The 17,800-nt window shown below is 31.2% G+C and overlaps 1 protein-coding gene across 1 annotated transcript; it reads left to right on the forward strand.

The window, feature by feature from the left end:
* Positions 1-8,423: 8,423 nt before the first annotated feature.
* LOC139492797 (uncharacterized) lies at positions 8,424-9,296 on the forward strand. The gene has a single exon (XM_071280952.1). The coding sequence runs from the start codon at positions 8,424-8,426 to the stop codon at positions 9,294-9,296; it is 873 nt and encodes a 290-aa protein (XP_071137053.1).
* The last annotated feature ends 8,504 nt before the right edge of the window (positions 9,297-17,800 follow it).

Here is a 17,800-nt window from a genome sequence, read left to right on the forward strand (position 1 = left end):
CATGTAATATACAAGCGAATGAGGAAATTAATTCATTAATTGAGAACAAAAGAATAAATTGGAATAAGGTTGATAAAACTGCTTATCAGGAAGAGATTGAGAATAAACTGTCGACATGGACTGATGAAATAAACCTTAATTTGACATTTGATAATATACCAGATAAGATAAATGAACTTTGTACAATCATGGCAGCGTCAGCTTCTAAATGTAGCCGTTCTAAACGCTCAAAATGTAAAAGGTTAAAGAAAAAGCCCTGGACTCCAGAATTGGAAAATATGGCTAAGATAAATAGAGATCATTTTGCAAAGTGGAAAGCCGCTGGCCGACCTACTGATAAAAGTAACATTTTATTCCAAAATATTCAGTTTTACAAAAAGAAGCTTAGATCAATGCAAAGGCAACTTGAGGCAAGTTTAAGAATTAACAAATATCAGAAAATTATGGAACTTCACGAGGGAAATGATGCTGGTTTTTATTCTTTAGTAAGGAAACAAAGAAATCCAGCAAATACCACAACTACTTCGCTTACTTTCAATGATATTTCTTTAAATAACGATAACTTGATTCGTGATGCATGGATGGATTACTTTCAAGATTTGGCATCTCCTATGGATTCTGAAAATTTTGATAAAGAACATTTTAGTCTAGTTGAAAATGATATAAAACATTTAACTAAAACTTTTACTGAAAATAAGATAGAAAATATTTCACCTGTAACAGAAGTTGAAATGAAAAGTATTTTAGCATCTATGAAAAATAATAAATCTGCTGATGAAGAAAACATAGCAGCTGAACATTTGAAATATGGTGGACCTATTATGATAACTATAATGACTTTTCTTATAAATGCTATTTTTAAACATTTACATATTCCAACTTTACTAAAAGGTGGGATAGCCTGTCCTGTTTTGAAAAATGGAAAACCAAAAATTGATCCGAACTCATATCGGAAAATAACTATTACAAGTACAGTAGGAAAAGTTGTTGAGAAAGCTCATTTATCTCAAAATAAAAACTCTGTAATTAAAAACCAAAATAAATTACAAAAAGGATTTACCTCTGGAGAAATGCCTATTATTGCTGCTTTAATTTTAACTGAACTTATAATTCAAGCAATTAAGACAAAATCACCACTTTATGTGGCTCTAATGGATGCAAGGAAAGCTTTTGACATTGTGTGGCATCTTGGCCTGATGAGAGAAATGCACAAGTTTGGATTAACGGGGGATAATTGGTTATTCTTTAAAAGATGGTATGAAAATCTTAAATCAAAAATTAAATGGAAAGGGTTGCTTTCAAACTCAATAGAGGAACAACAAGGTGTACGACAGGGCGGTATCTGGTCACCGACAGCCTATAAAATATTTATAAATTCACTTTTACAAACTTTTGAAAGAAATCAATTAGGAGCATGTATTGGACCCATTTATTGTGGTATCCCAACAGTAGCTGACGATGTTGCTTTAATCTCAACAGATCCATATGAATTACAAACAATGTTAAATGTACAGGCAGATCATGCAAACAAATTGAGATATCTACTCAGTGAGCAAAAATCTACTATATTAGTATATAACGATAAATTGCCAAAATCTTGGTCTTTGAATGGAAAATCAGTAACACTTTCTGAATCTGCAGTTCACCTTGGAATAGATAGAAATATAACTAAAAATGCTGGGGTTAAAGAAGTTGTGAACAAGCGTATTACTACGGCAAGGAAAACTGTATACTCCCTTATGGGTGCTGGGTTACACGGTTTGAATGGAGTAAATCCAAAAGTTTCTGTACACTTGATTCAAATATATGTTATACCTAGACTACTATATGGTTTAGATGTCATATCGCTCTCAAATACAGATATACAAAAGATGGAACTATTCTTTAGACAATTATTAAAGCAAATTCAGCACTTGCCTAAACGCACATCAATAGCTGCAACTTTACTATTATTAGGGCGTATTCCTATAGAGGGAGAAATTCATAAGAAAATTCTGAAAACATTTGGAAATATAATTAGAAATGATAAGTCTGTTGAAAGAGAAATTGCTTTTAGACAATTGGCTATGAAAGATGAAAAATCTGGAAGTTGGTTTACAAAACTACACAATTTAACTGTAATTTATGGATTGCCATCGCCTTATGATATCATTGAGAATCCACCATCAAAAATAAGCTGGAATAGACTTGTGAATAACTGTATAAATAATCATTTTTTACAAAATTTAAAGAAGGAAGCTAAAGAAAAGTCATCCTTGAAATATATTAATTTTAATGATTCCAACATAGGAACTGTGCATAATATTTGGAAAAGCAGTGGGACTGACCCATACTCTATTAATATGGCTGCAATTAAAGTTAAAATCGCCACCGGAATAATGATTCTTCAGTATCAGAGGTCTAGATTTTCAAAAAACTGTATCTCAGCAATCTGTCCATTATGTAACATTGAACCAGAAGATATGACTCACTTTATACTTAAATGTGAAAAACTGTCAAGCATAAGAAATCGCTTTATGCAAGAGTTGAAATCTCTTCTCGTAGATTGTAATAAGCCACCTTTGCTAATTCAAGAACTATTTGATGACAAGGAGAATCTTTTACATCTAGTTATAGACTGTACATCATATCATTTTCTTACCTACAAGGAACAGGTCCGTATAGAGACATTAACCAGAGGTCTGTGTTACAAACTATATCACAAACGTTTACTTTTAATGTCCGAGTAAATTTGATTCGCACTTAATGGATTGTGTCAGGATTTATTCTGCAATATTGAGAGATGGATAGTGTTTGAACTGAAAACTCGTATCCAAGGCTTGTAAAATATCAAGTGGTTTTAGATTTTAAATATTTTATTAGCGTGTTTTATATGGAATAATTGTCTACAAAATGAACAGTGAAACGTTTTTTAGATTTTAAAGATACCAAGGACAGTGTTTTGAACAGTAAATGCTATTGCGAGGGCAGGAGTATTTTAATTATAGTCTATAACACTATGTTATATGGAGATATAATAGTGATCCGGTTATGAAACGATTGGACTGTGTAAGATATATAGTTAACTACGTTTACATGGTGATGGATTAGTCCGCATGCTGTATATATGTTACTGATATATAAATTATTATAATAACTACCTACGTATACTGGTTTTATGAGTGCCCCGTGTGTAAGGGTTAGGGTGCAAATAAGGGTGCAAATTGGAATTACGCTATAGAAGCGAAGCTCCTGCTAGAGGAGGAAGATAAAGACTAGGTAACAGGTAACAGGATGGACGCCGAAAAAACATGCAAATCCAAAGGGAACGATAAGCACTGTTGTGTGCCGTTATGTAATGGCAACGGGCGGAGGCACTTGGAATTGTCGTTCCACAGGTTTCCCAAAACAGACAACATAAGAAATCTGTGGATACAAGCAATAAGAAGGGATCCAGGGCCCATGTTCAACGTAATAATTACCAAATTATCGGTGTCGTATAAACATCGCATACTGTTGTCTTTGTTGATGTACATAAGTTATAAGTCAAGGTTTAGTTGAATGAAAATGATTGTTTCTACTGCATTCATCACTGATACTGAACATTTTAATTAAATTTTGAATATTTAACCTGAAAAGCATTATTGTTATGACAAGTCAGTTTATAGATAATGATAATACCATGTAGTCTGTAGAAATGTGTAGTGAAATGGAACCATGTCAACTATTCACTTGCTAGCTGGTTCTCAACCAACCGGTACCCTACATGTATATTTACACACTCATACATGTTTTGTACCTCTACCAACTTGTAACCTGTATTTATTATTATATTATTATATTATAAATATAATTAACGTGCATTATATATATACATATATATACAACTCGTCTAAACATCAACCCAACAATGATATATCTGTAATTTTGTTCTTCCCTCGCCGGGATTTGAACCCATGCTACTGAGATATCATGACACTAAATCAACTGCACTGTAGCCGTCCCGCTATACTTGGTATTTCTTTCATACAATATTGAAACTTACACTAATAGTCGTTTCTAAGTTTGTAAAAATGTGAGTTCTCATGCTCCCTTTAACATGATTAACTGAGTTTCGTTTTATGAAGAAGGCAAAAGATACATTTTTGTACCTGATGAACATTCAAACTCACAAGTAAAAAAAACATCAGACAAAACCCTTGCTTAAAAAGAAAATTTAAAGACATTTAGATTATTATCTGTGAAAAGGATAACCAACTTGTGATGGTCCATAACATTTACGAAGACAAGTGATCAGATGACTTCCAACCTCACCACCTATAACATTAAGCCTAGGAATCATTCACATTTAAACAGGTCGAGAACTCTAGATTTTCTGACGTCAGAATATATTTGCATAGTAATTTCCAAAACACAAGGCCAATATGGCCTTGAAAAACTGACCAATCGACTCAATGAACTACAATGCATTGTGGGCTACTACGAGTAAACTACTACTTAAAACACGTGGAATTAGTGGGAAAACAGTCAATTAATATATTGTCTTGGACTCTCATTACCAAAGTTTTTATTCTGCAAATATATTTAATGTAAAATGTATAACGTAATCTTCAATTTGCATGCTCAGATTAAAAAAATATTGTTTATTGGCTTCACGATTCGACTTTCTTTTTCGCCTTGCAAAAGTAGTTGAACCGGTTTTGTGCATTGTTTTGAATTGATCATGAACCTGCATTAATTTCACGACATGACACAGTGAAATATCCAATGAAGTGACCACTGTCCAGTAAGAAAATCATTTAAGCTCTTTTAAACCTGTATAATGTCATTGCAAAATCATTTCTGCCTAGATAAACACGAAACTTTCATTGAAACACTTCTTTCTGTACTGAATGTGTATTTATTTTTTATCAGGACTTGAACTAATAATAAGAACATCATAATATTCAGTATTCTAAAAAGAAGTGTTATGAAAGCGGCAGGGGCGGGTCCAGCCATTTTAAAAAGGGGTCACAACCCTGGACAAAAGGGGAGGGGGTTCCAACTACATGTCCCCATCCAAATGCACTGATCGTCCAAAAAAAGGGAGTCCATCCCCCGGAACCCCCGCCCCCTGGATCCGCCACTGAGCGGGTACAGTATATAGCTCAATACATTTTTTATAGTTTCATCCATCGATAATATCCGTTTGTTGCTAATTTTATCACAAAAGATACCTCAGAGGGTTTTTTATCGTTCGGCTGCTGTCCTGTTGACATATGTAAAATATCTCCAATATTAAAAGTCTCTGGATCATAGTGGGTGCCATATTACCATATTTTTTTTCTAAAACGTGCTTTGTATATAGAAATAAGAAGATGAGGTATGAGTGCCAAATGAGACATCTTTCCAACAAAGACATAATTTAGTAAAGTAAGCAGTCATAGGTCCAATGCTGAAAAGTAAGCTATTAATGACCCAAAAATTACTTGTGTAAAACAATCCAAAAAAAAAAAAAAAAAAAGAAAAAAAAAGGCCCAATTAAATATATAAAAGGACAAGAAATCTATCCCATAAAAAAAAAAAATATTGTATAGGAGCCTGTATTTCAGTGGTTGTCGTTTGTTTATGTGTTACATATTTGTTTTTCGTTCATTTTTTTTTATATATAATTAAGGCCGTTAGTTTTCTTGTTTGAATGGTTTTACATTGTCATATCGGGGACTTTTATAGCTGACTATGCGGTATGGGCTTTGCCCATTGTTGGAGGCCGTACGGTGATCTATAAATGTTAATTTCTGTGTCATTTTGGTCTCTTGTGGACAGCTGTCTCATTGGCAATCTTACCACATCTTCTTTTTTATTATAGATCCAACGCTGCAATTTTCACAAAACATATCAAATTTTCCACCTTGTCGCACATACATATGGATAAAATCATTACAGCTTATTTCCTAATGCATGTGGAGCAAAACTTTGGTTAGCTTGCTTGCTTTGTTTGTATATTGTTCAAAATATAAAATATACAAGTTAAACTATGCCTATATATATATATTGTTTAAAGATGTCAATCTTATTTTCAAAGCTTGTATAAACAACTATACAAACAAAGCAAGCAAGCCAACCAAAGTTTTACTTTGCAGGTTTAAGAAATCAGCTGTAATGATTTTATTCAGTTTGGCAAATGTCCGAGCCCGTTAAAAAAAGAACAAACTGAAACTACAGTTGCTGATTTCACTACCTTAAAACAAAAAGGGAACAGTTTAGAAGTCCTATATACTGAAATGTTACCAACAAAAATACTTAAAGATTTTGTTAACACTGCCATGTATGTAAATATTTATTCGCCTTTTTTACGAACACAAAATTCAAGGATCCCACATTTGCCTTTAATTATCTATACGAACATTGCTGTACTCTTGAATATCAGCACCGGCTGCATTTTATCGACGGCTTACTTTACACCAGTAAGTTTGTCTCATGGGTAATTGTGTTTTTTTCGCTGTTGTTTCGTTGCTTCTGGTGGACAAATACATGGAATCTCTGTGCCATCATCAAACATGTTAATGGCTATATATCGGGTAATTCAAACCCTTTTTTCTTCGCATAGAAACAACTCTTCGTTAATCTGAGCATGGAAGTAATACTTTATATCACGAACTATAAATGAGGATACACAAAATGAAAAACTAAGCGAAATTGTGAATCCCGCATTGCACGAAAAAAATGTGTTGTATTTCAGTAAATAACACGTGTTCTTGGTTGATTGTAAACACGTAGTAGTCCATCATGCATTGTGACTCATTTAGTGGATTGGTCAAAAACCTAGGTAAAAATAAATTGCGTCACATGTAAATAAATAATTACATGTGCGAGAACATAAGTATGCTAATTTATGCATTTCTATATAAGGTAGTGGTCCTGACCTGTTAAATATAAAATGCAAAGGATATATTCCATGATTTTGGTCAAACAATGTAATTTGTTTGATGATTGCAGCTTTTCAACAAGTCATTTATTTATATCTAACTACATATATATATTAAATGTAACTCAATTATATAGAAATAATGAATATAAATCCTAAAACTATTCAATTTCAGATCAGTGATCAAACAGTTCTTTGCTCAAGACATTTTAAACTCACTGATTTTAAATGGACACCTGTAAGAAAGACACTGAAACCAGACAGTGTTCCGTCGATCTTTGACTGGTCCAACCAAGTAACACTGCGGAGGGAACTTTTTAACACCCAGTGCCACAGAAAAGGCCAAGACCAGAATATGAAGATGAAGCTGGAGATAATGCTGCAGATCTAGGTTGTGAACCGATTCCAGAGATTCAAGATGGAGATCTAAGCTTATGGTAATTATTACATTGTACATATAGTGTATGATACAATGTATGTATATTGTTTCATAATCATGATGATAAAGACAAAAACATATCTGCTGGTCAGATTTTTTGATGTATTGTCATATTTATTTCATTTATATTTAATTTTTTCTCTCAAATACATTTTGTATATACTAAAAATTGTGTATAACAATATAAAATGTAATTTGCATTAAAGATATATAGAATAATTAAATGTTTCAGTCTTTTTTATCAGAATTCTGTGATAGATTATGATTTATAGTTTGATGAGCTGAAAGTAAACACGACCGTAAATCATTCTCAAGATGATTATTCAGTTGTCAAACTGCTTCTTTATAATCAGTTTGCAATTGTAATTAATTATTTTGAATGAGTTAATTTACATCATGTACTGCTGCTGGACAGAGAGATGCTGGATCATCATAGTATTACGGTATGGGACCTTAAAAATATGTTGTTACACATCTGCTGGTCAGTTGGAGTCTTCAATAGAATCAAGGTATATTATGTATATATATATGACTTTCCAATACTATCTCGAGAAAGTTCTCAAACATGTTAGTTTTTTTGTTGCTTCTTTAAATTTATATGCAGTCTCCAATTATAAATTTAAAGTATGATACACTTGATGTGTCACCTTCAGAAATTTTTGCAGACACTCAGCATTCTTATGCAAATTCAGTGGTTGTTGTGTTATATATATTGTTTCAAATAATATATCAATAAACCTAATACAGTACTCATAATCATCTAAATAAAAAGACATAACCAAAACTATTCATTTTAATCAAATTTCATCACCAATTAATTACAATATTTATGAGTATAACACTGTTGCTTAGCCATTACCGTACATAATATACTTATAAATATATATATATGATACTTTTATGTTCATGAATGTCAATTGTTTTGCAGTGCATTTGATGAAATTTCTTCATCAAGATTTATTGAACTAGAAAAAGAAATTACAGGAAAAAGAGGAAGAAATAAAGCGGCTACAGGATAAATTACAAACTGAAAGATTTGGCATTTTCAGATTTACCAGAGATGACTCAATGATTTTGTTTTATACTGGATTTGTATCAATGTCCATGTTCACTACATTTTTTAATTTCATTAAACCTGTTGCTAATTCCATGACAAGCTATTATTATAAATCTGTAGATAATGTTAATGTAACTATTGGAAGACAAAGAAATATGTTACTTATTGATGAACTTTTTATGTTTTTATGTAGACTAAAGTGTGGGCTCCTTACTCAAGATTGGGCGGTACGATTTAATTGTCATATATCTACAGTTAGTCGTAAGATAATTACTTGGTCTAATTTTTTATATTTTGTATTAGGTAGCTTTAATATATGGCCGAATAAGTATAACATTGAAGCTAAAGTGCCAGCTGTTTTTAGAATGTTGTATCCAAGTACTAGAGTGGTCATTGATTGTACTGAGATAAAAACAGAGAGACCCTCATCCCTTGCACTTGGCTCAAAATGTTACTCTTCATATAAGAGTTCCCATACATGGAAAGGACTTGTTGGTATTGCACCTCATGGTGTTTTAACTTTTGTTTCTAGTTTATACACTGGTTCAATGTCAGATGTAGAAATCACAAAACTGTGTGGTTTAATTGATCTACTGGAGAGTGGGGATAGTATTATGGCGGACAACGGTTTTATACTTAACAAAGTTTTAGATGGTACAGGTATAACAGTAAACACTCCACCTTTCCTTATGAGCCACGGTCAGTTTAGCAGACAGGAAGTCGAGGAAACTCAAACTATTGCTAAATTAAGAATTCACATTGAGCGACATATTCGCAGGGTAAAGGAATATCATCTCTTTGATAATATAATTCCTTTAAGTATGGTTGGTACTATCAACCAGCTTTGGACTGTGGCAAACATGCTGACCTTGTTTAAAGGTCCTCTAGTTAAAGATTGGCATCAAGCGGTATAAAATCCTGAATTAAACATTAATTTTGAAAATTAAATTTAACTTTATTAAAAAATTTGTAATGACTAATCATACATAGTTGTTTTCATTGATGATAAGGTTACAAAAGAATAATTGTGCTCTTTCTAAAACTTTAAAAATAACTTTGGAAATTCATTCAACAGAGTATATATATACACTGTTATAAAATTAAGTGTGTTTTTTTTTTTTAAACCACAAGTCATGGACAATATTGAATCATTTATATATAAATATATTGATAAACTATAAAATTGCAGGACTTTTATACATTCATCTTTAACTTTATTCCTGAAGCTATTGTAAACAAAATGCAATCAAGTTTTACTCAAGTACCTCCTGTCCCACATCATACATTCCATTTTAATTTAAAACCTTGTGGAAGAATCCCTTTAAATTTGTGAAAAGTTAATTAAAGGAAAAATGTGTGCCAATACTGTTGTATTTCAATGTCACTCCCCAAAATAAAATATTCAAAGTTTAATTAATTTTCAATAATATATATATTTTTCAACAAGTGAAGTGAATATTGAAACTTATTTACCTACCCATCTTAACAACTTATTTTAAAGTTTAAAACCCCACTCTTTTCTTCAATTAACATAAATGAGATTATTTCTTTGTAAAAACACCTAAAAGTCCTGTTGATTGTGAAATACAAATCAAGATCAGTAATTTTTTTTAAAGAAAATGATAGAAGTAAAATATGTCCAATTTGCTTTTCATGTCTTTCCACACTTTCTCATCAAATTTTACACACTCAAGATGGCTTTCATCTGAGTGCCACACATAAAAATGGCACCATTTTAACCCAGTAACAGCCAGTTGCATCATAATTTGGTGGTAATAGTTATGATTTCTTTTCAATGTCCAGGTGTTATCAACACTTTTTGTCAGATAGATGCATTCCTCTAACTGCTTGACAGGACACTTGATCTCCAATAATCCGTAAGGTGGCACCATTAATGGGTTATATACCTTTCTGTCTGGGCTTGCTGCCAGCCAAGGAGAGAATGGGCTTACAATTATGCCACAAGGGTACACATTTACACTGTCATCTTGAAGCTGGAAGAAACACAAAAATGGTATAAAAAGCTACAAGTCGAATGAATTAGAAATAATAACATAAATGTTATTGAATTTATAGTTTTTCTATCTAATTCATTTCAACAGTACTTAATCACTCATATAGACAATTTGTTGAAACAGTAATAAAAGTAGTCATTCATTTCAGTACTTTTCCATTTTCCCTGCAATCTTCAATTTTTGGTTGTTAATTATTCTCTACTGTTTTTGTCAATTATATCATCCAATATGGCTAGGCCTGTTATAAGTTTTTCATTATCACACTTATGCGGAACTGATTTTGCTCATTGTTGAAGGATGTACAGTTATTAACAATTACATCACTTGGTTTACGATTGATGGTTGTCTTATTGAATTCATACCACATCTCCTTATTCTGGTTTATATCATACAGTATACATGTTATACAAGACTACAATACCTAGTATTATCAAATGAATTATAACAATTGTTAATAGTTGTCAGACTTTTGTTGTCAAAAAGCAGCTACATGTGTATAATCAATATGGTAGACATAATTACTGGTGTCAGATGTAAACAAGAGTGACTGTGCAAATGCTGAAATGTCATGTCTGCTTTGCCTACATTTAACCTTTGAAAATGAAGTCGCAGTCAAATTAACCATGCAAGACAGATGATGTACACCCTACAAACTGACATTCCATACCCAAAATTTAGTGATTTATACTGTCATGACTGTCTGTGAAATAGACTTTACATTCTTAACATCCAAACCATGAAAACTAAACATTGCCCAATGAAATATGAAATGGAACATGGTCAGATTTAAAGCCTGCCAATCAAACTTGTACAACTTATGAATATCCAATAATTTGCCAAAAATAGTGATCCTATACATGTCATGCATGTACATGTAGTTTATACTGTAGCATCTGAGAAACATTTGGAAATAGATCAAACCACAAAAACTAAGCATTGTTCAATGAACCATGACATTTTCATTGAGGTCAAAGTCTGATGTAAGTCTTGCAATTAGACATATTCACCTTACAATCATTTCATACACCAAATATAGTTGACCTACTTTTCCTACTGCTTGTAGTATTTAACATGTGTGAGAAACAAACTTGACAAATTACATGTAATTGAAGTAACCTTAATCACTGATCCATGAAATGAAGTCAGGATCAGGCCAACCCTGCCTGACAGACAATGAGACATGTAGACCTTTCAACATGTTCAAGATACATGTACCATAAAAATTAATCCAATAACTCAATTAATATACATATGTTATACTTTTAAGAGTGTATTTCACTGTGACTGTTCAAACAGTAATATTTTTTTTCAAACAGTTACATGTACATGTAGTGTACCATGAAAACTAGGTAAAGTGCAATGGACAAATCACTAACAGAAACTTCATAACATAAGGAAGAATCCAGGCCTTTCAGCTTCTAAAATGTATCTGGTGAAGGTTAAATACAAAACGGTACGCTGTAGCCACTGCCAGATTGTAATACCTATTTCTTGCATGCATGTACTTCAACTTTTGTTGCAGGAGGGATAATAAAATTATACTTCAAGTAAATGCATGGTTTATTTGTTTCAAATACTTGGCCACTAATCATGCTAATCATGCTAATTAAGATTTTTATTTAATTCTAATTCAGACTTTAATAATTTAAGTACAGCAAGCAGTCATTTGACACTAAACAATTGACACGGACTGCACAAGACCCTCATACATGTAGTTGGTTAAGATCTTTTTACACACCCTGGACATGCTGGTGGTAGTTAACAATTGCAATGCCAACATAAACTTCAGATGTGATATACATGTACTGTTTTGTAAATTTCACTAAAACTAGAAATTCACATTATCCATATTGGTATTATATTAAAATGACTGATTATCCACTTATTAAAAGTATTCATGAATTCAGATATGATGCACTATTATTAGTAGTATTCACTGAAACTGTGAATTTTCATTATTCCAAATTGCTATTTCAAATGAATAATTATCTTGGGTATTCATGGAATTCAAAAACAATGTACGTGTATGATTGCACTATTAATATTCACTGCAACTACGAAATTTTGTTATTCAAAATTCACAATTGATCATGATAATCCATGGTTATTAGTCCTCCAGTAATGTGGTCCTCCTTTAATACAATTTGTAAGTTTCCTATTTGTACAAGGCACAATTGCCTTCTTGTCAAATTTAATCAGAACATCACATCATCATCATGGAATAATGCTGCACGCCATATTCATAATTTCCAAAAACAATAGATAACTAGCATACAATAATGAATTAATCCATTGTTTCACAATTTGCAGCTATATGAGCGACTTAGTGACATCTATATTTCCTATGCATCAAAGTGCACATGTACTAGCAGGCGTCATATTCTAAGTGGGAATCATGGTCAAACCAATACATATTCAGTAAAATTCTACAAAATAAAATATACATTTAGACTCAAGTACAGTAAATGTTTAACTAATAATAAATATATAAATACTACATGTATATATACATTGTGCAATAATAAGAAAGTTAATTACAATAAATGTATTTATATTGCACTCGTTCTATTTGAGCAGTCAAAATGCGTTGACTGTATATTTCTATGTCATATACAGTCACTGACCCGATATCACTTTTCCTCATGAATATTTAAATAGAAAATGCCGAAATAATATTTAATTATTCATACAACCTCTTCAACCTGTTCTTGTTTCCAATGCATACAACGATGCGTGGATCGACTCAATCTTGTTTCTTTTGCAATTATTGGAAAAAACATAATTCATTAGGTCTTTCAACCTTTCAGGTGAAAGACCTATAGGGTTTGTTCTGATTATTATTATTATTAGGTCTTTCAACCTTTCAGGTGAAAGACCTATAGGGTTTGTTCTGATTATTATTATTATTATTATTATTATTATTTTTATTTTTTTTCTTCCGCCAACTTTTTTTTACTTCGCTGTTTTTTTGTTTCACAAGATGTCGCTTAGATATAAGGTATATGATATCGAACAGTTAATACGCTTCTGAAACTGACACCGCATAACAAAAAACTTTACCTTGTAAGAGTTATCTCCCCGAACACTGTTTTTCTTGTGTCCTCTAAGGCTTCGCAACCGTATAAGAAACCGACAAATTTATTTTTCCAAATTGCTCGTTATATCCTCAGGATGTTCTGTTTGGTTTTGACCGAAGCTATCCGGAGACTCCATATGAGAGTTATCCCCCCTTTTATATATGATATAAGTGATATGCATTTCTAGCTGGTAAACCATAAGTGATAGAGACCTAGGGTCTTTTGATTTAAGATCCTTGGTCCAAAAAAATGAAAATAAAGTCAAGGTCAAAGGTCAAGGTCAAATTCTAAATTTTGATTTTGGCTTATTTTCACTTATTTTCATTAACTTTATTAGATTTCGACAAATCATTTTTACTAAATTGTTAGTTGCGACATGTCGTAACTTATATATTATGATTGGAAGGGTGCGTAGACAAAAAATGGGAGTTTTTGCCCCTCTTATATTTAGAATTATGCGTAAAGTGATATTACTCATGAACCATACATAATACAAACCTAGGGTCTTTTGTTTTGGGATCCTTGGTTTATGACCTTGAAATTGAGGTCAAGGTCATAGGTTAATTAGACGTTCTAGATTTTGACCTTTGCTCCAAATTCATATTTTTACATCATAAAGCCATAGCAACTGACATTTTCAACTGAATCTTAATATTTTCACATCAAAATAGATCATTATTGGTTGAAAGACCTTCAATTGTTCTTTGAACAATTGGTTTTTAATTATTATTATTATTATTATTTTTTTTTTTTTTTTTCTTCCGCCAACTTTTTTTTCCTTCGCTGTTTTTTTGTTTCACAAGATGTCGCTTAGATATTTGGTATATGATATCGAACAGTTAATGCGCTTCTGAAACTGACACCGCGTAACAAAAACCTTTACCTTGTAAGAGTTATCTCCCCAAACACTGTTTTTCTTGTGGCCACTACTACTTCGCAACCGTATAAGAAACCGACAAATTTATTTTTCCAAATTGCTCGTTACATCCTTAGGATGTTCTGTTTCATTTCAACGGAAGCTATCCGGAGACTCCATATGAGAGTTATCCCCCCTTTTATATATGATATCAGTGATATGCATTCTAACTGGTAAACTATAAGTGATAGAGACCTAGGGTCTTTTGATTTAAGATCCTTGGTCCAAAAAAATGAAAATTAGGTCAAGGTCAAAGGTCAAGGTCAAATTCTTAATTTTGATTTTGGCTTATTTTCACCTTTTTTCATTAACCTTATAAGATATCGACAATTTTTTTTACTAAATTGTTAGTTGCGACATGTCGTAACTTATAAATTTTGGTTGCGAGGGTGCGTAAACAATAAAAGGGAGTTTTCGCCCCTCTTATATAAAGAATTATGCGTAAAGTGATTTTACTCATGAACCATACATATTAAGGAACTAGTGTCTTTTTATTTGAGATGTTTAGTCTATGACCTTGAAATTGAGGTCAAGGTCATAGGTTAATTGGACGTTCTAGATTTTGACCTTCGCTTAAAATTCATATTTATACATCATTAAGCCATAGGAACTGACATTTTCAACTGAATTTTAATATTTTCATATCTAAATAGATCCTTATTGGTTGAAAGACCTTCAATTGTTCTTTGAACAATTGGTTTTTAATTTGTTAATATTTTTGTTTGCACCCTATAAATCATTATGTTTCATGCTTATGGTTGATATTGAAGTCCATACTCAAACGATTTTGTTCACCATCGAGTGTGAGTTTCAACAGGTAAATATGTACATTTCTTTGTGTTGTATATTTCTCAGCGAGCATGATATGAGGCCTTTTTAAAGGGGATTTTCCCCAATATTTAAATCAAATAAATAACCTTAACGCATTAAACAACCATTGAAAATGTTGTTTTAGATTGCAGTATAAAGACAATAATAGTGCATTGACTTGACATATCAACGATATAAGGATTCGGCCCGAAACGTGGAAATAGCTCGACACAGCCTCATATTTCCCCGTTTCTAAGCCTCATCCTTATATCGTTGATATGTCAAGTCAATGCACTATTATTGTCTATTTACCTAGATAAAACTAGCACTTCTCATTTGATTGACCGAAAATTCTAGCACTAATACTTGTAATTCTATTTTGAAGTCCCTATTAACAAGAAAAATTAATCTTTTTAGGGGGTCTAAATTCTATATAGTGTTATCTTTTTTCCTGCATTAATGATTTTTTAAGTGTGATTGTGTACTTTCCTTGAAGGGTTACTGTCTTATAGAGGCTCACACTATACTTTGTTTCATCAATTCTTTAAAATCAGATATCATGGACATAGTTATTCCTCTAAAACACAACAGGTTATTTCTTTTGTTCATTTTAATTATGTTAATCTCACGATTTAATATGAAATATATTGATACTACAAACATGACAAAGAAAAGTTTAAGGATTAAAAAAATAAAATAAATAAATCAATGCACTGTTACTATATACAAAGTCATGTAGATGATATTGACTTTACCTTTCAATGTCCAGTGCATATAACGAATAAACTTTTGTGATGTAAATATATTGTTCCAAGACTTAACCATCCCAGTTAATATTTTAAATCCTTGAGTTTAATAAATTTTACATCTTTTGTGTTACCCTGAATAATTTTTACTTATTCATTTGTTATTACAGCTTGCATTGAATAATGCTTTGCAGCTCAGACAACACTTTTTTTTATTTATTTACTTATTCACCCAATTTTATTTTAATAAATCAATATTCAGATTACTTTTAAAATTTGCATTTTTATATCCAAAATAATAGTATATATCCTGCTGTTTCATATTTTTCTTAAATGATAATTTGTTTTGAAAAAATTATCAAAATTTTGAAGAGGACAATTTTAATCATGATAATTTGTGAACATTATTATAAAATCATATCATTATACCAATGACAGATTAAATGTCATCCCCAGGGTAATAAACTATTGTGTCTTAATTTGTATATTAGCTACATCATGTTGTGGTATATAAGAATTTCTGATTATTACCTATCCAGTGTTAACATCCTGATTATTACCTATTTTAATGTCACATTTGCATGGTAATATTCAGTAAATACAAATATTTTAATTATTTATTTTGAATTTGAATAACAAAAAAATTTAGACTAAATTAGTAGATACAACATATACAATGCAGTTAACACAGTAAAGATTCAGATTCAATATTTTAGTAAATGTTATGACAACTTACTGGATAATACTATATCTATAAAACATATTTTGAGCTTCATAAAATACTTTAAAAAAGTTTATACATTGTACCATGTTAACATAAAAAAACATGCATACAGATAGATTTTTTTGTTATGTTTTCCTGACATATTTAATGTTAACATAAAATAATTATCATGATTATGTAGAAAATGCAAAAAATCTGCAGTCGTACGTGAATGCACATGATCAAAGGAGATGTGGGATAAATCAATGATGCATCAACCCAACAGTTAGGCAACAATAAAGTAACCAAAACACAATTGAATGCGTGTCAAAAAATATGACTCATGATTAGAAGGTCCTTAATCATTGCGGAATAAATAAAAAGACCATTGAATGTTACTACTTGTAAGTTAGATAACATGTATGGCACAAATGAATTTTGAAAAACAATGCTAACAGGGCACAATTTATATTAAAATTTCACATGAAAATATACAGTTTAGGTTCAAAGTATTAACAAATTATAGTGATTTTTTATAGATTCTATGTTAAATCTAAAAAGAATAAAATTATGATGCTAGCTTTGCTCTTTTAATATGTGTTTTTTAAACAATGTAGTACATGATAAAACAGTTACTAATTGAATTAGCACAATTTGTTTAATCAACTGTGTGTAAATGGCAACTGTTTATGACTCTGTGCCTTTTTTCAGGAACATCAATTTAATAATATTGTTTTATTTTGATGATTAATGATATTTTTTTAAACTATTTTTAAAATACCTATTCACTTTCAATGCCTGATATTATTAAATATATAAATGTTTTGTTGTCCATGATTTGAGAATTATTTAAAATCTAAATGAAAGTGGACACTAATGCTAAATAAGTCACTATTTAATCTTAAAGTTAATAATTTTCATAACATTTTTATGATTTTATGATCAAATCATATGTTTTTGTACTATGCATGTTCTTTTAAAGGAAATTGTGACGTCACAATGCATTCTTGCCTCTGGCCTTTGTTAGTCTTGTATTATTTTAATTTTAGTTTCTTGTGTACAATTTGGAAATTAGTATGGTGTTCATTATCACTGAACTAGTATATATTTGTTTAGGGGCCAGCTGAAGGACGCCTCCGGGTGCGGGAATT

This window comes from Mytilus edulis, chromosome 10, assembly GCF_963676685.1.
Source record: "Mytilus edulis chromosome 10, xbMytEdul2.2, whole genome shotgun sequence".
NCBI lineage: Eukaryota > Metazoa > Mollusca > Bivalvia > Mytilida > Mytilidae > Mytilus > Mytilus edulis.

Bases quoted from the DNA above. Each gene is read 5' to 3' on its own strand.
- LOC139492797 (XM_071280952.1), top strand. From the start codon at position 8,424: ATGTCCATGTTCACTACATTTTTTAATTTCATTAAACCTGTTGCTAAT.